At 39.2% G+C, this 26,706-nt stretch overlaps 1 protein-coding gene across 1 annotated transcript in view; it reads right to left on the bottom strand.

The window, feature by feature from the left end:
* Positions 1 to 26,706, bottom strand: part of FAM19A1 (family with sequence similarity 19 member A1, C-C motif chemokine like) — a 226,004-nt gene that overhangs the window by 51,390 nt on the left and 147,908 nt on the right. The window contains exon 3 of the mRNA XM_017747208.1: positions 2,608 to 2,748. Coding sequence (XP_017602697.1) covers positions 2,608 to 2,748 — 141 coding nt within the window. The remainder of the gene's footprint in view (positions 1 to 2,607; positions 2,749 to 26,706) is intronic.

The raw sequence follows: 26,706 nt of genomic DNA, 5'->3' as shown, positions 1-26,706 counted from the left end.
AGGGGTCTCCCAGTCCCTGTCACCTCTCAGAGGTGATGTCTCTGTTTGGGTGTGAGTATATTGCTGTACCTGAACACCTGTGGATATTTAATTAGGACCCAAGCAAGCTTTCTTAGTGACACATTATGTCTTGAAATCATATATATTTACACAGTATAAAGAAAACCTAGTGTGAGATTTACTGGTCTTAATCCTTTCAATATTATAGATGAAGAAGGCAGAAAGTTGCAGGTGACATTTTGAAACATCCTCATGTACAAAATAAACAGCACATCCCAAATCTTTGTGTGAGTTAAAGCACTGACGTCAGTGGGACTCCCATGGGAAGTTTTGGGAGTTTGTCTTAACAAGAACAGAACCACCAAACAGGAAAAAGTTTTGCCTTAAACCAGGTCAGTATGTCAAAATTCACACAGCAAAGCCCGGGATTAAACAAAGGCCAAAGCAAATGTCCCTTGGATTAATTTTTACCAGCAGCATATTGGGCTTTTGAACCGTTCTCCAGCCATCTACAAAAGCAGCTATGGGCTGACTACAACAACTGAACTTGAAAGGGGAAGACATTCCTTTGTAGTTCACGTTTGCTGGCTTTGAAGTCACAGTGAGTCTTACCAGTGACTTCAATGGGACTTGCCTTACACTTTCATATTAGCCATTGTTTTATCCTAAGTCCTTTCAAAATTCCAGACAATAACATTTCTCTTTATTGTAATCCTGACAGAGCAATTAGGCTCCAGTCCACACCTGCACCCAGCTTTTTTCTTAACACAGCACTCTTTGAGCTTCTCTTCTCTGAACAGAGTTATGAGAGCTGAATTAATGGTGTCTCTCTGCTCTATCTGCTGCCTCTGTATTTCATGACCTGCTGAAGAACATGAAATTCTTCAAGGCTAGTACAGCTGATCTTTGGTTATGACCAACTGTAGTTTTCACCTACCATTTTATGACTGTGCTTAGCAGAAAAAGAAAAGCTTCTTTTTATCAGGGTAATTAAGCAATAACAGAATGACAGGATGTGGACTAAAGTGCAGTCATTCACAGGTGCATTCATAGCATGGTTTTAATCATGAGTTCAGAAGCTGAATTGCATTCCCAGTGTAACAAGCTATGAAACACTGTTTCATAATTTAGAAATTTGAATGTGTTTTTTAAATAATAAAACATTTTCTTTTGTATCTTTAATATATAAAATAGATATCCACATGCCAGAAATACCTGCTGAGAAAATGCGAGATTCTCATTCCTCTAAGGCACTCCCTAATCATTCACCTTTTTGGTGTCAAATATGCAAGGCTGAGTTTTGTCTGCACAATCCTCCATTCCACAATACCCAGCAATATTCCTGTCTAACTACAACTCCTGTCTGAGCTACACTGGACCACTCCCTGCTCCATTCTAATCCCTTTGCAGCCTAGGACTGAGGAAAGGTATCCAGAAGAGAACATTTTTCCCAATATTTGCTTGTAGAACTCCCCACTCTCACTTGCTTGGGGTGAAGCTGAGTGCCAAACGCAGACCCAAAGAGGAAATGTTGAGTGCTTCCAAAGTGGACAGAGACACCATCACCCCTGGGATTATAGCATGGAAAGCTGAGTATAGAAAAACTGCCCCCTGGGATTATAGCATAGAAAGAGTGAGGAGAGCCCAGTGCAGAGCCTACAGAGCTGCACAAAACCAACCCGTGGCTCTCTGAAGCACCTGTGGGTTGGTACAAACAACAGCACACGACATCCACCCAAAAGAGCAGCGAGGGATTTTTACAAGATACTCCATTTCACAAAGCTGCTGCACTGAGGGTTTCAGCAGCACAGAGCAGCTTGTTTGGGAAGGGTAACTAATGGGATTAGTACCACTTACTCCCCATCTTCTTATGTGATTTATATTTTGCTAAGCCCTTCCCAGCCACGACTCTCTCCCCAGTTGCTGTGTGGTTTCCCCTTGCAGTGCTGGCAGGGGAGCCCCAGAGAGGAAAACACCCTGTGGAGCTAAACCTGATATGAAAACCAGACACAAATAACACGGTGCTTTTTCTTCAGGAAAAAAAAAAAAAACCAACAAAACCAACAAACAAAACAAAGAAACAAACCAAAAAAATCCCCGTGACAAGCAACAGCAGTGGTGATTTCAAAAGACAAAGATTTTTTCCAGCTTTCTGCAATGTTTGTTTCAGGACTAGAATACAAGATTTATTTATTTATGTTATCTTGCCACTGACTTTCCAAATGTCTAATTAAATCAAAATGAATGGCAGCTGTCCTTTGAAATATTTATGAATCAAAACTAATGTGGCACCGATGGGGCTCCATGAAGTGATGCAAGGGATAATTCTGTCCAGTTATTTATCAATAATAAATCTCTTATACTCATCAAAGCATCTATCCTGGGCACTATGGTCACAGTTTTCAGGTAAATCTTAACATGACCCATGTGCACAGAACTATGCACTAAAGTAGCAAGAAGGTGGTCTAAATATATACTTATGCTTACAGATTTCTCTGTTGTGTTAAATGAAGAACACAGCGAAATTCCTATGCACAATCTATAGACTTAGAGCTTTCTACTGGATGGTACACAAACAGAAACATATACACAGGAGGAGCTACTTGCCATCAACACAGGAAGGTCTGTTTCTTGTAGTCCCAGCCACTTTCCCAGGTAGACAGGAGCATTTTACTGTTTGTGATCTTTCCTCAATTCGATTCTTATTACAGCATCTGTGTGCTGCTATAACTTCACACGTTCCTCCTTCTGGCAAAAAAAAAAAAAGAAAAAAAAAAAGAAAAAAGAGAATATTGACACTCTGATTAGGAAGAGCAGCAGTGGCTAATCAAAGCACCCAGGCGTGCTCCTGTCTGTGCCTCTGCCCAGCTTCTGTAAAGGTGGGATTACAGTGTTATTTCTATCTTTTTGTGTGCTCCCGAATAAGCTGAATAATAATAGGTGCTGCTATACTACATTTTTAATAGAAAATGCAGATAAGTGTCCCTTGCCTTTCTTATATTAAAAGTTTCTATGACATACACATAATTTTTGGCCTAAAAATGATGGTGTCAAGGTCTGGGCCTGAATAAAAGTAGAAAAAATACTACAGAAAATGTGCAACAACTGTTGGATGGTTTTATGCTTGTAATATTGGAGGCCTCTTCCCCAAATATATTCTCATACAAGGACAGAGACTAAGGGAATCCATCTGGAAATAAGATATTTCTTCAAATATTTGATTCTGTGCTGGTACTCAGCCCTTAGGGAATGACAATGAGTCTCTCCAAATTACAGGGTGGCCCAACAGCACTTTCCTTTGCTCCCCCACTCACTAAGTTGGCAATTTCAAGGCAGGAAACATTCCCTTTTTGTGTGAGATCACCAGGCATAATTTATCTCCTCCCTAATTGTTCTTTATGAACATTTGCAATGGTTTTATTAGAAGGAGAACACAGCGGAGTGATAGACAGATAGATGGTGGCTTTGGGCTTATGAGTACTTGGTGTTTGTGGCATATACTGAGCACAGAAATGAAGTCTCAGGTGCGCCATTCCCCTTCACCTCAGCACTGCAGTACAAGGAGACAAACACCACAGTGGGCTAATGCACTGCCCAGGTAATTTCTCCATTCCTCTTCACACTGCATTTAGTTCATAACCACTGAGTGTTTAATAGTGTCAGGCTGTTCCCACAGATATTTGGCTACTTTCTGAAATTGCAGCATAAATTTGGCAGGGTTTGTTTCAACTTAGTACAAAACCTCATGTGCTGCCCTCTAAAGGGCAGGATGTGCAAGATTTTCTAGAAGAGCATTATTTCTTCATGCCAATAAGAATTGCTAAGTGCACAGCACTTTTACTACAGCATAAACCACATTACTCATGTCTTTGGCTTTCACTCTTTTTGAAAGAATAGTGAGAGCTTTTGACTCTGTAGTGCTGTGCAGCCAGGTAGGAGAATAAGAAGTGTGGGGATGCTGATCCACATCTGGCTGTGAGCAAGGGGTTTTGGTAGGTCTGGGACTCCAGTGGCATCTCCCTGCTCAGGAGCGAGTCCTGATACCTGGTGTTTCTAAAAATGTGGTATTTTTAGTGAAGCAGTGGGCAGGTAGGCAGGGAGGAATCTCCCTTGCCTGATGTTGGTCATATGGTGGTGTCATATGGTGGAGTTTGAAAGCATGAGATTAACTCTGTAGTAAATACTGAAGTCATCTGGAGAGACATGCTGCTGCATCTCAGTTATTAGGTGCATTTGGCCTGCTGACACAAGCTTTTTGAAAGCCAATAGGTGTCAGAGAAGAGAGATCCCAACAATTCAGAGAGCCATCCTCTGACAAACAGTCTTTGAAGTGTCTCTGAGGAGTAAGAGAAATTGTGATAATCAACTCAGCCCCAAATGCTTGCATTTTCTATGAAGTAATCCTTCACACAAACTCCCTGTTCCCCTATCCAAATCATACTGAAAGCAATGAAAAGATTCTCATTGGTTCAATCCATCTTATGGTCATGCCCTAGGAGAAGAGAGATTTGTGATTTTATTGATTGCAACTTCAACAATAAAGATAATGTACACAGTAATAAGCATTTCTAATTTTAGACTACATAGACTGTGTGGTAAAGATCTGTGAGTAACCTAAATGCTTAATTTTCTCTATGAATTTGCTGTATGAGTACTAAGAACCACATGAGCTAGTCTTGGTTATTTGGTTATCTATTCAAGATAACGGCGTTGTGCTGGAGAAGCTTTATAACACCTTTAATTGCTATGTGAAACTCAAGTTGCTGGAGCAGTAAAGAATTTAGCTCAAAGTGTGTAGTTGTTTAGGAGGGACAAAACATAGTGAAACTATAAAAGCAATGAAAAACCATTTTTTTAAACTGCTAGGCAGTTAAATACTTTAATTGGAAGTTTTATCTACATAGGCTATAAAAGTATGCAAATAATAATAATTATAATAATAGAAAGACCCTTTCCAGTGCTGACAGAGAAGAGAAAATCCACCTCACGTGGAGAAAGTTCTGCATGTTATACACCCTGTTTTCCGGAAAAATCTGTTAAGTGGGATCAGATCTTTCCACTAAAACATGTTTAGCCTATGGATACCTACTGGGTACATTGCATGCCATGTGTTTTGCTGGTATGGATTTTACCAGCCATGCATGTACATGTGAGACTTTTAAAAAGCCATATACAAAATGGGAAGAGACACAGATATAAATGGACACAGAGAGAACAGGAAGAACACCGCATTGAAAAAGTGTACTCCTTATTACATCATTCACAGAAACATTTATACCACAAATATATTGAGAGTGGGAGGTTCTATTTAAATCTATTTCAGTTGCATAAATGAGGAAATTAATCGAGTGGGGAGAGGAACATGAATCCATCTTCACTTTCCATTGAAAACCACTCAATGTATTCAGGTGGATATGCAAAATACCTTTGTATTCTGTGTTTTTTATTTTTCATTTCCAGCTTTCTTCTTTTGGGGGGGGGGGGGGGGGGTGGGGTGTGATGACTTTCCTGAGCCATTTTTTTTCTCAATGGTTCACCTGGATTATGGGAAGACCTGGTGAGATATTACATGGCGGGAGTCCTGAAAAAAGATGTGAATTATAGACCTGATAGGCTGTGAGTGCAGCAAGAGTTTGAATCCTTGTCATAAACCCCGCAAATGTCTCTGTTTTTGGAAGTTTATGGTCTATTGAGCTACAGTAGCTTCTGGCTTTGATTCCACAATAACAGCCTCATCCACCTCATTCAAGTCAATAGGGGATTTGCCATTGCACTTAAAACAAGAGGAAAGGGCCCTAAAATCCTCAAAGTAAGTGTCTTCTGAATGGTATGTTGACAGTTACATTTCATGAAATGGCTGTTTTATCTTCCTGGCTTTTTTTTTTTTTTTTTTTTTTTTTTTAAAATTCCCTTCTGCCCCAAGAAAATCAGAAGATTAGAAATGGAGTTGGAACTTGCAGGTCAGGAAGAGCATTGATCTTCCTTCAAGAAACTTGAGAGACGAATGAAAATCTCCTATCATGATTTAGATCTCCTTCACACCAAACATTAGCAAGACTTGATAGTGAGAACAGCTGATCCTTCCTGAGCACTCAGTTCATGGGGGGCCCTCAACTTTGCATGAAAGAAACGTGATGCCTACCAAAGCAAGAGGGACAGAACTGGCTGCCAGGGAGGATTCTGAGCTGTTGAAGATGGTAACTGTGTCATTGCAACTCAGCTCATTCCCTAGGCTTCCAGAAATCCTTGTTCTGCATAGACTTAAAATAGAAAACTGTAGAAATAATACATAATTCTTACTGTAAAACAGGGGCAACTGTTTGTTATGCCTGAAAATGATTTAGTTCCAATTGGAGGACACTAAACTCCTGAAATAATGCTCATTTTTGTCCCTGTTATAAAGCCACCTTGAGTTTACACACCGCTGAGTGAAATATTTTATCATGAGCATGAGCCTGCTGTGGGAGGCTGTGATTTAAAATATCTAATCACCTATAGGGTCTGACTGCATGCCTGGCAGAAGCCAAAAAGTCATCTTCTAGTCATCTCTGTTTTTTATATCTCTAGCTAGGAGGCAATAATAAAAGCATATTTTGCGCTTCAAAATTATAACTTGCCTCTGCATTCCAGCCAAGCCTGAACTTATCAGTAAACAAACATAAAAAAGGCAAACAGCACTACTGATTTGTGTTATACATTGTGGAAGTCATTAACTATGACTCAGGTAGCAAAACTTATACGTTCTCTCTTTGACAGTGATGACAATTTAATAGTATTTGACTCTGCTGAGTTACATGGAGCGTCCTGCAGCAATGAGAGGGGTTGTTTATCAAAATGATAAACATGTTTTCATTTCCTCCTTGGCTGCATGTATGTGATCAGAAGTCCAAGGCCATCAAGAATTCACTTATTCTGGCCACCAGACAGACATTAAGCTATTCAGGACCATCTGTGCTTGAAAGGAGTTCCACTTAATGGACCTTCCTAGGGCAGGTCAATCATAATGAATGCATGTGTGCATGAATGCATGAGCAGAGCAGCTTTGGTGAGACTTCTCGGGCTGCTTGGCGGTGGCACAGACGGCTGACAGATAAGATGTGTCTTTCTTTTTGGGGTCATATGCCCAGTGATTTTAGAATTCAGACCCTCTGTTACATTTGCTTCTAGCTCATTGCAAATGCACCTCACAGCCTAATCCAGACGAAGGTTGTTGTAAGAACTTGCTCGTGCTACTTGCAAAAAAACTAGCGATGCCCAAACAACATCATGGGCTTTGCTGGCCAAAGTCTGCCTCTGTTACACCATTAGTAATTCACCATGGGAATACAAGCAAAAGAAATCGAATGGACCAATTTTATCCACACTTCCAGACAGTTCATTAGGACTATAGCTGGTTTATGGTAGCTCTATTTATTTGTACAGCTTCAAGTAGCCAGTCTAAGTGCCAGTGCTATCATCCTGCTAAGGTCATATACCCATATGTTATTCTGAAAATGCTTAAGGATATGCACATGCTGCTGCTAGACCTAGGAGAACAGAGAAAATTTAAAAGAGAATTAAGGTTCTATAGACTGCAAACAAATGTTTAACAATGTGACAGTAAAAATCCTTCAGACTCTTGTAGACTTGCTGAAAAAGTGCTCACAGAAACTAATGGGTAAAAAAATTTGCACCCTTGCCACCTCATGTCTTTATACAAACATCCAAGAGAAAGAAAAAAACAACCCTGTGTCAGCCTTTTTTACATTTACTATAAAGACTTCAGGTTTGGGGGCTGCAGTTTAAAGAGTTTTCAGTTTGAATAAGCTCTGGAAACTTCCCAGGTGTAATTAATACATTCATAAGCTTTAATCAAAATGTTTATGCCAGCTAATGTGCCAGAACTACAGACTACAGTGTGCACAGGGGAAAATACTATACTTTAAGAAATAATAAGCCACTACTATGGAACTTACAAAGTAACATTTTTGCTTCTGACAGGAATATGTAACAGATGGAAAAACGAAGTCCCATGCTACGCCACGAGCCACTTCACAAGTGAACAAATAAAAGACTCCTCATAGCCACAGTGCAATTACACTCAATTTTTCTTTTACATATAATCCACTGACATTCTGTATCTGCTCCAGAAGGAAAAGTATCAAGGTTACAGGATGCATTTGCAGAGCAATCAGAGAGGGCTTAGGGTTTTCACTCATTTTCACAAGGTCAAGGATAATTGCCATCAATGAAGTCACAAAACAGCTGAATTTGGCTTATAAACATGATGTAACACAAAGGTACCATCAAAAAATTGATCTAAGTATAACACATTAACATTATTCCTCACTTAATTCTTTTCCATTATGGTAACTGATACAAATAAATTAATGGGCTTTTCTTTATGGATGGAGTTACCATAACCATGGGAATTTGGAACGCTTCACACATGCTCTGCAAGTCCCCTGCTTATATACTGGGGCTTTTTTTAGCCCAGTGGATCAGAATAGACTGCAGTGGTTTGTTTCCTAAGTTTCTATTTATATTCTCATTAATATTCAGTATTTCATTGTTCATTATGCAAGATCTATATTATTTTCTTATTGGGAAGACTCTATGCAACAGCAGCAACATCAGTGACTCCTGCTGTGGGTCATTAAGTTTTGGGTTGGGATACTGTTTTATTGAATTCCGTTGCTGTGAAAGGGTCCTGGAGATGCAGGTACCCCCTTAAAGAAACTGCTGCTTCTCGACAAAAGACCAGAACAAGAGGACCACGGCTAGGGAAATTTGTTTTCCTGTGGAAATGCACCTTGTGTTAAATTTTAAAATCCTTTTGAGGTTCTTCTGATGTCCAGATGACTTAAGAGAGCACTCCTGGAGGTCACAGCTCTGAGAGCCCACAGGACTCTGTCCCAGGGGATGGTGCCACATTCCTGTAGGTTGAGGCCCCAGGTCCTGTGTCATGGCACAACACCCCTATTTTAGTAAGACCAATAATAAGATTGTCTTGCTTTGTGCTGGTCCATGATCAGAGTCTGGAGAAGAGCTGCTGGGCGAAGCAGGTCAGTTACATGAGAAAATTCATTCCACACTCAGCCAAAGTTCTGATTGATTCTGGAGTCAGAATTCCTGAGCTAAGAGGGGCAATGTGCATTATCACAGGCATCTCTGGTTATTTATCTTAGAAACTCTTGAGAGTAATTGTGACAGAAAAGGCCATTTTTATAAAATCAAACTTTTCTGCAAAAATGAATAACAAAGGAACTTTTAGAGGAAAATAATATCTTTAAAATATTTTGTTCAGCAGAATGTTAATATTTCAGTTTAATATTAACTTCTTTTTTTTTCCATTTGTATTTTATTTCCCATTCAGTATAATAGGGGAAGCAAGGATATGCAAAGCTCTAATTAGCACAAGGATTTGTAGTCTTTTACAATTTTCTACTAATGCTCTCTGCCATCAGCCACAGGAGGCTTTTTATCTGAGAGATTTACAGATTCTTATACTTACACCCAGAATAGAATAGACTCTGATCCTCACAAACTGGTTTATTCGCAGAAATTAAAAACATGTATTTTCTGTAAAGGAGAAATGATGTGGATTCTACTCTTGAATTCACAAAGAAAACCCGGAGCACACCAGCATGTGAGCTGTGATTGGATCTAGGGCTGGCTTATGGATTTCCATATCAAACCAATATACACACCAGAGAATAGGTTTTTCTACTAAAGAGTCTTGCAAATTGATCTCCTGAGAAATTTGCACAGGACCTTTTTCCTATGCATATTAAAAAAAAAAAAAATCTTACAGATGAATCAAAGGGAAAATGGTATCCAGAACAACAAGGCAGCCTTCTAGCAGCTCCTGCCTCTGGCACATTGCAGTTCCAAAGGCAGTGGAATAACCAGCAAGGCTGAGGAAGGTGAGGGGACAACAGGGCAAGGGTGGCTGGAGAGGAATGCTGATGAGGAATCTGCTCCTAGCTCTTATTTAAGCAGGGTTATGAGTAGTTTTAATTAGGATTTTGCATGCATGTGTACAATATACCCCAAAATGACAGAATCTATGAGAAAATCCCACTTCTTTTGTGTGGAGCTGTCCCTGCCAGGGCCATACCCAATCCCCACAGGACTGGTTGCTTTTTAGTCACAGGGAGTACGGCAAGGGAATTGTAATAAGGACTATCAGCACTCTGGTACTGATGAACTACAAAACCCAGATATGTAACTCACAAGGCAGGCAAGAATCCAATGTTCTCTTAGTGGGGATCTTCAGTCTTTTAATGAGATTTTTTTACTTCAAAGGGAGACCAACTTACAGCAACTTTGAGAAATGGAGGTTAGAAATTAGAAGTCTTGGTGGGATTTACAGCTCTGGAATGCCATTAAGAGACGTGTGTGAAGAGGCAGGACTTAATTCAGAAAGAGAAGAATGTTATTTCTGAGAAATAACTGAAGTTCCATATCAAAAAGTAATAAGCATTATGACTCTAAATTTCATTGACTTTCAGTGAGATATGACACTCCTAGAGGTCTATATCACTTGTAAATAAGATGTCTTGGTCTAAATGATGTATGCCAGTAAGGCTGAGCATACAATCTTGTAAGTACTTTAAAAAAAATCTTGCTCTTAGTCACTTGGGTGGTTTGGAAAATTTAATATTTGATATGTCAGAGAGGATAAAAAAATGAGTTTGGACAAAATAGATGTAATATGCCTGCATTGAAGCCAGTGCTCCTCCTATAACTTAAACTGCAGGCAGCAGTATAAACTAGAGATTAAAAAGACCTGCTGTGCTATTCTGATCATTGCTTTGCAGCTGCACAATTCTTGCCCAGAACAAATTTTCTAGGTATCAAAGCTGTGGAGAAATGTACATTTCTGCTGCTGAACATAAATGAACATTTCCATAATTGACATCTCTAGTTCCTTGCCAGAGAACAGCGAAAATCCAAAGTGGAATTAGGCCTGAAAATACCCTAACAATAAAATTTGAGTGAACCACAAAATATTGTTCTTGTTACCTCTAAATGTTGTTCTAAATGCTGCCAGCAAAAGGCATCCAAAGAATCAGTTTTAAGTTTCAGGAAAAACACAGAATGAAAGGAAGACAGGACTACTCTCTTTTTGGATGGAATAATTAAGTTGATAAGAAATAAGTGATTCAGTCACAGCTGCTGATGAGAAACGAATATAGAAGCGTGCATGAGAAGTAGTTACTAAGAAAGGATTTAGAAATTATTCCATGCCAACTATGCAAGCACAGCTTGGTCCTGCCAGAGTCTCACTTTTGCCCAACAGGTTTTCCCCAAGCACCAGATCTCTAAAACTGATTTGGCTTTCACTGAATGCCTTCATCACCAAACTACTCTCCAAACTGGGAAACTGTATTAATTTTCCCTTCAGCCTTAAAAGAGATGCAAAATTGCTTATTATGCTCATGATACACCCTTTGCATTTTTTATATGGTACATGAAAATGTCATACTTTTAGGATTTTAAAAAAATATTTAGAAAATAATCCACTGATTACAAAGAAGCTGAGCAAAAACCAACTTTCAAATCCAGGATCTGAGCCATCACAAAATTATTCAGGGAACTTAAATTCTTGTGGAAAAGCAAAACAGTGTTGCTCTATACAGTTCATCTTTTGATATGAATGTTGCAGATAAATTCATACCCAGATAATTTTATCCACTAAGGTGATTAGCCTATGGAGAGCCTATGATGTGTTTACTGAGCACAGTAGCATAGTTTATGGTAATGCTCTTGTCATGCTTTATAAATGTGTGAGGTACTTTTATGAAGTAGTTAGATAAGGAGTGGTGAAAGTAATGTGATCCATGAAGAATGCACAGTGATGAAGAGCTGGGATTGCAGAGATACTACAGACAGACTGATAGAGAGAGTTATAACCAGTGCAGAGGCTGCATTAATCTTCCAAAGAATGGTAATAAATAAAATAACAAGAAGGAATGGTTCTAAACAAATTTGGCCAATGTATAAAACTGAGATGTCAGGGTGGGATCAAAGTGAAGGTGTTTTGAATGGGATCTCTTAGGGATAAGTTGACTTGCCATAGTGGCAATAACATTTTCATCGATGGGGTTGACCACGTCTTACAAAACCCATGAGAAGGAAACCAGAGGACTGCAAGTTACAGCACGTGTAAGCAAGTGCCACTGTAAGATGCTGTGTGTGACAAGCAGCAGCAGTAAATCCTGTCCTCTGCAGCAGCTGAGCAATGCCAAGCAATCACTTCCCAGGCATTGCTCAGTGGACAAGTGTGCCCATTATCCCACCCCATATATTTCTAGAATTACTCATACTGTGGCGACCAGCAGCTGGTCCTGCATTTGAGCAAACAATTCCTTTGCCAGGAACTGGCTGCACAATGGTGCAGAAGGACAGAGGATGGGACCAAAGGCTCAGAGGCAATCAGTTGTTTTTGCATGGAAAGCATTTTACACTGCATTCATTATCCTCAGCAGAAGAACCTGGTAGTCTCCAGCCTAAGGAATTTACAGCACATTCATTTCTGAACCTTATTTAGCTTCAAGCACAGTCAAGCACTTCAGTAAATGTTAGGGACTGGGTATGTGAACAGCAATATTTTAACTTTCAGGCTGCTATACTTCAGTTATGAATTAACAAGTCAAGGAATTCTCTCTCAATCTATTTTAACTTTCAGGCTACTCCACTGTGGTTATGAATTAGCAAGTTTAAAAATTCCCCCTCAAAATGATCTATTCCCTCCAGACTTAAGCATGATTGAACTGTTTTACTTGTGGTTAGGACCAAACTGCGGCTGAGGAAGAGGGGGAAGCAGAGGATGATGTGGGATTCAGACCATATTGCTCTCAAAACTCAACTCATCAGTGCAGCCATTTCTGTGGGAAGCTTCAGTGGGAGGGTGGTTGCCTCCTCCTCACTGAAATCTTAAGGGACAGTGGCAATATTTTATTTCACGATAATTTTGGCACCTCTTGTTTTCTTCTTTGGCTTTGTTCTTGTGACATTCATCTCAAACAAAGCAAGTCTGACCGATTTTCTCTTTTCCTGTATTACTTTAATCATTTCCCAAACCTCTCTTCTCCTACATTTTCCCATAGTCACTGTCCTTAGCTGCTTTTTTTTGCATGAGTCTCCATGTTTTGATGTCTCTCTCCTCCCTATTTCTGTTGATGAGCAATATTTTATTTCCTGCCACCTTGATTTGCTCTGTCTTTCCGCTCCACCTCTCTGCATACAATTTTAACCCTGATTTATTCTGGTTCCCCACTCTCCCTCACTCTCTCCCTCTTTACCTTTTTTTTTCAACTGCATTGAATGTTTCTTTCTCTGACAATTTCTCTTCTCTCTGGGAGCTCCTGGTGAACAACACAATACAGTACTACCTCCTAATAATTGATCACCTGGCTGCTGTTCAGATTTGTACTGCTCCTTTGAATACATGTGCAATTCAGTTCACTCTGTTCCTTTATAATGTGGATAAAAAGGCCTGCATACTCAAGCGGAAATACAGGCAGTCTAGTGAGCAAATAATTTCCTACTTTGAAAGCAACATGTGACACATTACAACATTGGCTTGAAATTTTTATTAATTTATTTTTTATTAGTTAAACAGTAGCAATATGCAGGGAGCTCTGCAGTTAGCAGAACCTAAGAGGCTAGGCAGAAAACACATTTATTTTTCTCTCCCCTGTTTACCCTTGGTGATGATCAATATTCATGCAAACACTGTCTAAGAGAATGTGGAATCAGATTGTTCAATTAAAAGTTGCTTTTTAAACAGTTTTTTTCAAAAACTAAAATCTTTTTGATGAAAAACATTGACACTTCACTGGCCAATGTCAACAAATTTCAATTCAAGATAAAATGCCTGTCTGGGTGTGTTATAATTCATACAACTCAACTACTTTTAGCAAATGATTCCCAGTTTCTATATAGTACTACAGCCAATAAACTACACCATACTCACATCATCACTAAAAAGGGGAAAGTGTCTTGAATGCTGAAGTCCAGACAAAGAAGGAAGTAAGGAATTATTTGAGCTATGTCTCATGGTCACAAAGGAACCATTTTACACTAAGATAAAAATAAATTCAACTTTTGTTCCAAAATGATCCAAGTGATCTATTCCAAGGAAATTATGCAAAAAGAAAAAAGATACATGCACGTGTCCTGGGCATGTCCTGCAGCTTCCTGAGGAGCAGCAGCTCATCTGATGTGTTGCAGATTCTGTGCTAATTCCTGCACTGCCTCCAAGGGGTCCTTCTTCCCTCAGCTCTTAGACTTGTCCTGATTTATGTCCAGCTTAGTCCACTTTTGAGCTAGTTGAAAAAACCCCATTCCATTCAACCCCCAAGGTTTTGTGTCAGAGAGCTCAGGTTTAAGTGCCATCCCACAGGGTTCATGTGGATGCGGCTCCAGGTGAGCCCCACCGGAGAAAGGACCCCAATGCTCTGACCCCTCAATTCAGCTGCCTGCATTTCCATGTTTAAAACGTTTTGGATAATGTTGAATATAAACTGGGCTTTCATTGGGGGAAAAAAAAAAAGGGAAAAGCCTGTGAACTAGAAACAGGACAGCTCTGCCAACTCTCCTTAATGGTGTGCTGGTAATTAAAAGCAGAAGAGGTCATCTTGCCCAGTTCTTTCCCAGTATCAAAATGTTTCCCTCCACACACTCATGAGAATCTTGCTCAATTTATTTTCACATTATTTAAGCAGTTGGACTTCTGCTTGTGCATCCTTTGAAGATGCCATTCTAGCATTTAATGGGATCTACCATTGGGCCGAACAGAAAAAGAATGTTCTGTTTTCTTTTGCTCAGTTTTCCTCATTAACACTAATTGTGATGCTATGACCAACTGAACACAACTATTCCCTGTTCCACGTTTACAGACATCAGATGCATTTCAGATGGTCATCACATCCCCCATCATCATTATCACCACTTAGACAAGCTGTGCATTTGCTGCTTCTCTTCCTCTTTCTTCACGAGCCTGTCCCCATCACTTCACTGATGTCCACGGCTCTTCTCAGCATCATTGGCATCACTGATGTTTTTAAAATTCCACTATGTAACAATTACATTATTATTAAAAGTGATAAAAATTCTGTGCTGTAAATTGGATGAGTATTATCTCCATTAAAGAGAGAAAATCTGCCCTATTTTCCCAGTCCAGCACTTATGTCTACTCAGCTCTTCAGTATTATTAACTAAAACATAGACAACCAGCACAAGTTAATCAAGTTTCAAGAATATTTGATCATCAGTGTATGAACAACCAGATAGATTGGTATTTATTACTGCCTGGGCTCGCCAGCACTGTGGAGATGGACAAGGAATAAAAAACAGGGTGTAGAAACAGAGACAGATGCTCTGTAATAGAAAATCCAGCCAACAGTCTGAGATGGAAGACGAATGCCATATCTAATTGAAATGGTGCTCTGTGCTTCCCAGCAGTGTTCTCAACAAGGAAAGACACTATTAACTCCTGCTCTTGGAGAAACTGCCATCACTTTCCTACTTTTTCCATCCCCACTTCAGCAGTTGGCAATTTTCCAGCATTAATGTTTGAATACTTATTTTCCCCAGGTATATCAGTTCACTTTTTTTCTAGTTACACTCACATTATTTCCTGGGCCTTCAGATTTTTCTTGTCCTTTTTATTCTGGGTCTTGTAGTCCAGTGACATGTTATAACACATATTTTACTATCACTGGTAAATTGGCAGAGGTCCTGCTCCCTGTGAGCCACAAGCTGGATAAAGCCATCCCCAAATATTTCTTTTAAAACCTGAAAGACACTTTTTTGCTTGGCAGAAAACCGAACTAGCACTTGCAATAGCCATGGCCCTAAATGGAGTAAAAGGAACAGATTTTCAAGCCCAACCTACCAAGTTATCCAGCACTGCAAAGGTGTGGGCTTCCCTCTTGTTCCAGTGGGAGCCTTCTCCTATCAAACTGCACACTAACAAAGAAGGAATTTAACCCTGCAGCCAGAAAAACTACTGACTTTCCACTGAACAAACAAAAATGTAATATCAGCAATACCTTTAAGGCGGGCTTGGTTGACAAACAGGTGCTCTCTCTGTAAGACAGTTTTCTTATTGATCTGTGCTAACATCTTGCAGGAGTGAACAATCTCATTGCCATGTCAAAGGCTAACCATCTGTGAACAAGTAATGCAGCCAGAAAATCCTTGTTGCTACAATAATAGCTTTAGGACGTGGGTTTTGTTTCAATCACCACAAAAAGAAACCTACAGGAAACTTCACAAGAATTGTTTTTCTGAGAAATCAGTGAACCTAGAAAAATATTGCTTACACAAATTTCATAGAAATAAATTACAATAATTTACACACTATCGAGCAAGTAAAGTTACTGAAATAATTGGAAAGTTCATTTTTCCCTTTTTCTCCTTTGATATTGCAATCACCTTCTCACAGTCTCATGCATCACAGCCCTTCTCTTATTTAAAAATCATAATTCTCTCTGTGGGAAAAATCACCTCTTCAATACCTGAATATATATGTTAATACTTTCAGGATCAGATTTTTTTTTTCACATCAATAAACAGTATTCAGCCATGCTGGAACCACAATTTTAGACTAAAAGACCATTCTAAGAGATTGATGTGCAAGCACAGTGTCATACTGAGAGAGAGACTAGTGAATTAATGATTCTGGAACAAAAATCTAATGGCAGGACTTCCTGAGACCAGGAGACAGTCTTGTGAGAAACTTTCTTACTCAGTGAGATAGCATTAGGTCCTAAATAATTATCGTGTCAGAGAATGTTAGGTGCCCAGGCATAATTTTTGACTAAGGGATTTAAGAATTTGACTGTTCCCGTAGAAATGTGTACCAGGAGGTCCCGTATATCAAGGTAATTAATTAATTATTATTATTATCATCATCATCATTGTTACTAATTACTGCCTTTGATAAGTTACTGGACATTTTTCAGTCTATAGCTAAGTGTCATTGAAAAAATCTAAGTTTCTGTCTAGATCTGGAAGGCCTTAACTTTGTCTTTCGACTCACTGGTTATGCCTAGGGAACAGCCTCATGGAATACCAGCACTGTGGCGTCCAGAAACAACTCTGGTTCCCAAATCCTGATGAACACCTGCAAGGAGCAAAGCTGAGCTCATGGTCTCTTGCACCCAGACAAAGCTGGTGAGATGACGTGAGTGCAGATGTTTCAATGGCACAGTTGAATACTGAGATCTTTGGGGTAACTCACCACTAATGAACAGCAAATTGCTGTACCTGCCCATTTACAGTCGGGACAAGGGTGTCAGTGCATGGAGCAGAGAGGAGGCTGGCTGGTACCACTGGAGCTCCTGGTCAGGAACTCCAACAGAGACAGAGTCAGGGAGGGAATCCTTGACCCCAAACTTCTCAGATCAGTGCACAGCACAAGCTGGGCTGGGAAGAGGCACAACAGGACAGAGCTGCCACAGGTTTCCCATTCTCCTTCTCTGCCCTGTTCATTCCTGTTTTCACTCTGGCAGTCTCAGGCCTGTCATCCCTGGCTGATGTAGGTGAGCTGTCTGAGGGGTCTGTTATCTTTGTGCATAAATATCTCACCTCCTGCTGATCTCCTGGGCACTTGTGGGCTTCTCCCCACTATCCCTGTTTTGCTGACTTGTTTCAGCTGAAAATTTGCACAAATAGAAGAAATGGTTTCAATTCTTTTTAAGTTAGTCTGGATAAAGAAAGTATCAACAGGAAACAGAAACAACAGCACTGTCAGTAACTCAGTGAAGTCATGGTTCACTCTTCTTGGGCTTTTTCAACCCAAAATGTCAGAGACAACAAACTGGAACTTCTTGATGTATATTTGCATATTTTTTTACTTTTCAAACTAATTAGCTTTTAAAGTATTACCAGGGAGCTGAACAAATGTACCGTATAGCTCCAAAAAAAATACAAGAGAAACTGTTTGAATTTGAATGAATTTACTTTGCTGGCACCATGGATGTGTCAGCCCAGTGAACACTTAATGTTGAACATTAATTATACAAACAAAGGAAATGGGACAAAGCTGTTGTCTCTGTTAGTTTTCTTCCAGGATTCAACCATGTTTATGCTGGAGGTTTTGTGTCGTGAATAAATTCCTGACTGTGACGGCTTCAAATGGGATGATATTTCAGAAGATTGAAAATATGCACTGATCAATGCCCGAGACAAACAAGCTCTCAGCTGTTGTTGCTCACTCACTGACCCTTGCTCAGGAAGGAATTCTTTATATCATGCTGTGAATTTCATCAGCTGGTCATCAGCATGATGGACTGATGGTGGCTCTGCTCCCTCTGGCCACTTGTCTGACATACAGCTTTCCAGTCAACTGCTCATGGGTTTATGGCCTTCTTCTGATCCTTAGGACAGGGAGAGTAAGCACTTGGGCATCAGAACCAAGCAAAAAAAGATAAGTGCAAAATTCATTGAAACTTCTTGGAGAAATTTAGATTCAAAGTCAAAATTTGGATTAAATTCAGGTTAAATTTAGGTTAAATTAGGTTTAAGTTAACCCTGCCAGATACTTTTGTCTGTCAATCTAAAAAAAAAAAAAGTCAAAAACGAACCCAATAACAAAACTCAGTAAATAGCAATATAAAGTGAATGGAGAAGGACAAAAAAGTCAACTGCAACTTGTTGATGTCCAACTGTAAAAAATAAATTTTAAGATGGTGGTGAAATAATGTCAGTTAAGAACAAAATTTAAAAGTTTCTAACCAACATAGGAGTGACTTTCTGAAGAAGAATATTATTGGGAGTGATAAACAAGAGAGGTGGTTGGAGCGATGAATAATCAGTGTTCTGAGAGATGTCAGGAAAATACAATTTTTCACTGCGTCTTCCAGTGTTAAATCCAGGAATTAAGACAGAACATGAAGTTGAAGTTTCAAAAAAATAAGGGAAAATCTCACACAAGGCACATGAGCTGAAAGTTTTCTATGAGCTCACAAAACAGTTAGAAAAGCAAATTCTTTTAGGGGTTATTAAACACAATCCCTGCATCACAAACTAATGAAAACTGGAAAGGTCTAGACAGAAATTCTCTTTGTTGGTTTATCACTCCTGTACTCTGCCTTAGCATGGGCTGCAACTGCTACTGGAAACAAGATTGGACTCCTGACCTGACCCAGTATGGTTGCTTTTAAATTCCCAGAGATGGTCCCAACGTCCCAGAGGTCATTCTTCTAGTCATCTGAAAATAGTAACCCACTGTAAAGTATCACCAAGCTATTTAGGACACATATTCCTAACATAAATCATATATTGGGACTTTCATATCCCTTTGCAGGTCTTGCATTTCCATTTTTTCCTGCTCTTATCCAGGGCAAATCTCCATCACACACCCATCTCCTGTTTTCTCTTTATATTCAAATCACATCACCTTTGACGTTCCCTCTCCAACTCGTGCTACGAAATGCCATCACCAGTACACCCTAAACTTTTATTTATTTCCTCACCATCTGACAGCCTGCCTCGCACAGCTTTGTCCAGAGTCACTGCTACAGGACACAACAAGGGAGGAAATGTCAAAGTTGTCATGCACATTCCCCACTTCTTTGATTTCTGCTGCCAGCCTCACCTTCTCAAAACTTCCTTGTTCTTGGGCTTCAAGATAAGGATGAAACTCCCACGTGCCTGAGAAATTCTCAGATTTCTGAGCATCCCAGATTCACTGCTAAATGGCCCTTAAATGTGTACAAACCTGGAACACAAATACTGCCAAACTAGAGCAGAACAATTGTCCATCATCTCTTCTGCACTCCCTGTGACAGATGAAACACAAAGGGCTTCAAAAGAACACTAAAGATGCCCATAAATGGGACAACTGCAATATAGGCTGCCTACACACTTACTTTCTGGGGAATAGGAACTCCTATTCCTTTGGGAGAATTTTTAATCCTAGATAAATTCATAATATTCAAATCATCTAGAAAAATACACGTATTATTATTATACGTCCCCATTAATATTGGTGCACCATAACTTTCACATACATTATACACTGTATTAATAAATATTTTAAACCTGGTTCCCTGCATCGATTTTACAAATTCCTTGGGTATCTGCATTCATTCATCAGAAGAACTGCAAATATAACAGTTATTCTGCATTCCATTTTGTGCCTCTTCAGTTTTTCTCTAGTGTATATGGTCACCTGCATGTCAATTTTTGCTCATATAAAGCTATTTCCTTGTGTCTCAAACATATCATGTGGCTCCTAGTTTAGATCTCACTGGTTAAAATTGATGATAAAAGGGGCAATGTGAATCTGTCAGTGGACACATCTTAAATACTCATAATGACATTCAAGAGTTCAGTATTCAATACAGTATTTCCCATATTTATCCTGGTGTGCTGGAGCAAGCATTGCAGTAGTCACCAGTTTGGGCACACCTATTTCACTCTAACACTGTTTTTTTTCCAATAACCAATGTTTTCATAATAAATCACCAGATAGGTGTTTTTCCCTCACCACTCCAAGGGCAGGAGGTGGCTCACCCCTGGGACTACTCAAGCTCTGTTTTCAAATCATTCTCCATTTTCTTCCTATCCTCTTGGGCCTGAACTCCTTTTGTGCTGTTCTGCAGTCTCTGCTCATCCCCAGGAACAATTCAGCACACGTTCCCCCGGGTGCTCTTGTCTCTCTACCGTTTACATCTTGACAACATCACCTTCCCTCGTTCTTCACTTACACGATCTGTCACAGATCCATTATTCATTTTCAGAGCACAGTGTTGTGAACCATGTCGCAGGTTCAATTCACAGTGTTGTGAACCAGATGTTCTGCTCAGGAGAAAGAATTGGGTCTTTGAATGCAGTAGTTAGGATTTAATTAGAGCCCTGTTCTGAGGGACATTCACAAGGACTGCCCGTAGCCCAGACATGATCCTGAAAATAGTACTTTAAATGCACATCTCTCTCCATTGGATACAAAGGCAGAATAATGCCCCAAAGCTAAAATTATCCATTGTGATTTTCTTTCTGTGTAAACATTTGTTTAGTTGTTCCTGCTTTTAACAACTTTTTTCAGATCATCTGCTGTTACACTACCCATTCACCTGGTTTTCATCTAGTTTTCTTAATCCCTGTGAGAGTCTTTGTTATGTTCTCTCTCACCCAAGACTGTATCAAGCTTTATAAGTCAAATCTTCTCATTTGCTTCATAAAAAGTTTTTTACTCCATACTTCTCCAAACGTGCCAGATTATTGCCCAAACCTTTAGTAAATCTAATTTATGTTAAATATTTCTCTTCATACAAATTAATTAGCATTAAAAATAAGATATGACTGTAACATTTCTGAACACTTCTGGAAGTGCTTAAAAATAGTGTTAGCACACTAAAGGTATTACTGATAGTAATTCCATTATTTCCACATACAATCCCACATGTACACACACTGTTACATGAATATTATTTAACTTTGTCCTGGCTCCCTAAAGATAAGGAGCTTTTAATTTTAATATTGGTTTGCATGCAGTGAGAGAGAATTTTAGATTACAGCAGGGACCATGAACTACACGCACTTTTTAGCAGTGTCTGTGCACATCAGCCTGTAAAAATTCTGGATGCACATGCACAGGGTGGGCAATTGTGCACATCAGCATCCATCCATGTCTTCAGCTCTCTGTTCTGAGCATGCCAGACTGTGGTCTGTGTACAGATATAAAGAGTTTTCCACGTTATAGGCACAGGGACTATTACAGAAAATCATTCATTACAGATGAGCAGCATATTTTTCTGCATCTTTTTCAATCATTAAAATATGTTTCATAGTATATTTTTAGCTCAGTTCATTAAATGCATGCACAAACTTGCCCACATATCTATAATTCCACGAGGCCACTTTTAGCAGTTTTGCTCAGTAACATTAAACTCTGTGTACTGCAGGCTTTGTGTTTTACTACTACTGCCATGAGCTTTGCAAACTTAATTGCCAGAGTGACAATATTTCAGGCGGAGCTGTGAATTGAGGCTGCTGTTGGAAGGCTGTGTGTCACAGCTGAGGTGATGAAGGGCAGGCACTGGATATCTTTGTATGGAAGTGTTAGAATTTTATTCATGGAAAGCCAATGTTTGTGAATGCCGTCCGTGCCTGCAAGGTGTTGGAAGTCGCTAAGGGATGTGTCAAGGTCTTTCTAACACACTGCCTGATTCTTGATGCCAATCATCAAAGAGCAATTGGAGAAAAGGCAAAACGCTATCACCTTTGTATACAGCTTTTAAAACTCACTTTAGACTGTGGATATGAGATGTTGATCCCCTTTCCCAAATAGGTAACAGGTTAATGACCTTATACTTGGATTCTTTTCACAAACAAGTTTGTGCCCACTCTGATTTTTCCTTGGATTGCAGAGGGTCACACTCGCATCAGTTTAACAGAACAGCAACACCAATAAACACCTGCAGCTCAACTCAGCTTCAGCTTCTCTGTCTCAGGCCAACGGTTGCAGATGAAGGGAGGAGGCATTTCTTCATCCTTGTATCCACTATTATCAAAATAATTACTGCATGTCTAAACATAATTCCCAAGAAAAGCAGAAGGGAAAAGCTGTCTCTTTGATAATACAGTAGAATCAATAACAAAAATTAACTAATGAGAAGGTAATAACATAGAGAAATGAAGCAGAGGGAAAAAGTAAAGCTGAAGTACAAATATTGGAGCATCAGGAATTTGAATTAAATAGACCTTTCTATCTCTGTCTCACTTTGAATTTCCACAGCTATTCCAAGTACATGCAGCAAAATCCACTAAAGTACCTTTCTAAGAAGCTTCTGAGGAATTAACATAGCTGAAAGCTGAGAGTGCAAAAGTTGACAGGAGATTTGGTCCCTGTATGCCACATAAAATCTCAAGGCAAAATCCTGGTCCCACAGAAGAAATTGGCAAATGTGGACAGGATTTTGCTCCGTCTGCTTCAATATTCAAACTGAAAACTGCTTTGTTTATGGGATGTGGACTGCATGAAATTGAGTTGCCTTCATTTTATCTGTGCAGCTGATCTCCAGCCTCTGGTGAAGGATTCCAAACTCTAAATAAAAGAGGGTAAGTGGACTTTAAAAGTTGATTTTGTGGATTGGTTCCTTTCCCCCCTGCTCTGGGCTGTAAATGGTTCAATTACTAGGATATCATCAAAAAGTCTCCAAAGTTTATCCACCACACACCCAGGAATCCGGGTGTTTCTTTAGTTATTTTGTCGAACAGAAATATCTTTGCATAGGTGTTAACTTCCAGGGTTAGGTGGGTTTATTGCTTACATTTCCTATCAAAATTGTTCTATGAAGAGAAACAAAAGATGAAATAAAATGTTCAAAGGAGCACAGCAACACCACATCACTGTGGAAGGGATCCAGACAAAAACCTACTCTAATAAAGGCAGCGTTGTGTGGTTTCCCTAACAAAATTCGTAGGCATCAGGTATAAAATGTCAAAAGCCCTTGGTCCTACACGATCTATTTATATATTTGGACAAAATTATACAACTATAATTCCAAAGGTTTTTTGAGTAACACATCACAAACACCAGAAACATTTCTCCTTAGACCACTTACATCTAATTTTCATTAGAAATAATGCTATGTAAACATCTAGGGTTTACACTGTAGGATTGTACTCACCCCTACACAAAGAACTCCATCACATCTTCAAGGGCTACGAGTGGTGATCATTCCTTGGAAAAATCACTTTTAGCCACGTGGATACCACACTAACACAACACTAACTGCTTTATGAACAACTGTATCACCTCTTCCTGGTGATCTATTGTGGACAAGATAGTGTCAAGAAACTCCCAGTTCTATGCTTAAATTCACTGTATTTTCATAAAGGAGAGGTTCTTTGGCTGGCTGGAGACAGTTTTCTACCTGGGTGAGTTAATAAACAGTAGTGCATCAATTTATTTGGGAAAGGTTATTGCTACAATAAGAATGGCTGAAAGTTACCTGGCAGCTTGTCTTATTTTGGAAAGAAAACAGAGTTTCAGAAAGTATTTGATTCTTGGATTCCTGCACTTAGCTTGGATGGCTGAGATTTTCCCTTATTACTACAAGAGTTGGGCAGTAATGCCAAATGTTTTAAAAAGTGGATTTTTTTTAGCTGTTTTCACTGCCTGTCAGATCTACAAAATGACTTTTAAAGCTCATGTAGAACACGCCCAAAAAGTATTCTTTGTTGGAGTAAAGTGATCATTATACTGTAACTAAGAGCAACAAGAACCTCTTGCAGGGCTCACGCATTTATTTTCAGCCCAGATGAAGAGCTCTGTCTCATTAAAGGATGCTCTGCATCACCTGGAAGGTTTCCTACAAACTTCAAATGTCTCTGCAGGACCTTTTCCTGCTGGGGTGGAACTCTTGTTAGCTGTTTGTGTTTCCCAACATGGGTGATCTGCTTCCCAACCAAGCAAATCCACTGCTTCCCTACCCCAAAAACTCCCCGTGAGTACCTTCTGAAATGGTCCAGGGAGGCAAGAGATGTTGCCTCTTCACCAAAATACAGAGATTCTTAATGGCAACATTGGCACAACGAATACAGTCCCATTCCCAGGCACTTCATTGCCTTATCTTGTAACACCACTAATTGGGAATTTTTGGTTCATCAACATAATTTGCAGGGTGCCAGCCACTGTAGAGTCTATTCACCAAATAAAATCAGAGTAAGCCCTTTGGTTTGTGGTTGGGTTTTTTTGGTGGTGGTGGTTTTTTTTTTTCAGATGGATACAACATTTGGTTATCATTCTTCCCATCACAGGTGGCAATCCCATTTGCTGAGTGACTATGTTTCTTCTTACTTATTTGCTGTTTTCTTGCTGTTCCTCTAATTCTTCTTCAATCTTTGCATTATCCTACAATTGTTCCTGGATCTGATGTCTTCTACAGTCTTTGTGCCTACAAAATCCAGATAATGCAACAAGTAGCTGCTATAAATGCAAACTAAAATACCTATAAACAAATAAAATAAAAACTTATCTAAATACTAACAAAAATGCCAGCTCTTCTAAAGCTGAGGAAATCCACTTCCAGTCACCAAGCAGCAATTATTATTATTATGACTTTCATGCTACAGTAGGCAGTATTATGTTTGCTCAGAAGACCAAGTAATAGATAATAAAAGGGTCATCAATTAATGCTAAATTATATTATCTATTTTCATCTATAAAATCAGACACTGAGTGTGACTTCCCTCCTACAACATACTTTGAAAAAGGCAAATAAAGGAGAATGAGAGAAATGTTATGAATTGACTTTGAAGCAGAGCATATGCTCTACTTAAATGGAGATTATGTCAGTTAAGGATGTATTTGCACATACTCAGAGTGAACATCTCCAAAATCTCTGTGCATGTGTATAAGCACATACTCATTCTTAAACATATATAGGCATGAAAGTTCATCTTGCTCAGAATTTAAAATTCAGTCATATTTTCCTCAGGAGCCCCTGACTATCTTGAAAGATCTGTGCAGTTAGCAGATAGCTGCAGGTACATTCCCACCACTGCTCTGCCTTCACCTGCTGTTATTTTCAGAATATGAGAGGAAAGTGAGTGATGTCTTCTACTCTCCATCTAAGAGGACCACAGGCACTCAGTAAGTGTTTTAAACCATCTTTGCCTGAGTAAGTTTCTTAATGTCATCTGGCATATTCTGACATTTACTAGCTATTTGCAAGTTAGGTTAAAAAAAATTACATATACAGATCATTTTCTACAAGGAAATAGCACGTTTTGGTGATAATCCCAGTTCACCCAAGGAATCCTGATTTCACATAGATCCAGGTAGTAGAACTGATCTATTGTGTTAATTAACTTTATCAGAATAGATAAATTATTGCATTATTTATCTGTTCTCTACCATTTGAAAACACTAAAATTAGAATCCTGAAATGAAACCATAACTAATGTGGATCATCACAGATATCATTGCTTGATCTGTCTACTTGATCTGGCTTTAATGCTTTAAAATATGGTTCCCAAAACTAATATTGTCATAAACTAAATGCATCATCTCCTGAAAAATGATTCCCTTTTCTAACACTATTTGGTATTTCTCTTATTTATTGATGTCTTTTAAGCCTTTGTCTTAGTGTGTCAGTACACATAAAACTTATGCAGCTTATTTGGTCACATGTTATCTACATGGCTTTATCAATATTTTTGAGCATCTGCTGCCTGGCAGCAGCATTCATTAGATCATGCACAGCTTTTGACTGCAGGGGGATATTTGAGCTCAGGTGTAAACTTTTGCATGGCAACCTTCAAACCACTGTGAAATGAATCCCCCTTTCCTGGTCATAACAGGAATATAGTTGTGCAACTGTTAAATATCTAGCCTGAATTATTCTTATTTTCATGGTTTGGACTGCCATGGAAAATTCAGACTAAGCACGCATTAATACTTGCACTCTTTGGCACAGGTTGTGTTTTTTCTTTTCTCAACCTGTTGCACAGTCCTGAGTAATGATTGCTTATTCTTCGTCTTCAATTCTCTTGTTTCTCTCTTTGATCAAAGCCCAACTGTGTCATCTACAAATTGGTTATGACAGTCACATGCAGGAAATAATGTTTTTCAAAGATACTTTGGATAGAGAAAGTAATCATTTTCAGTGTTGCAAACACTTTGTCTACTTCAGTGTTTCAGTCTAATCTTTGATCTTGCTGCTCCATGTGTGTACTATTATACAATTACCACCCATG

Source organism: Corvus brachyrhynchos, unplaced genomic scaffold (assembly GCF_000691975.1).
Source record: "Corvus brachyrhynchos isolate BGI_N302 unplaced genomic scaffold, ASM69197v1 scaffold91, whole genome shotgun sequence".
In the NCBI taxonomy this organism is placed as follows: Eukaryota; Metazoa; Chordata; class Aves; order Passeriformes; family Corvidae; genus Corvus; species Corvus brachyrhynchos.
Note: the sequence above shows the minus strand (reverse complement) of the source record. Positions and strands in the feature narration are given on the sequence as shown.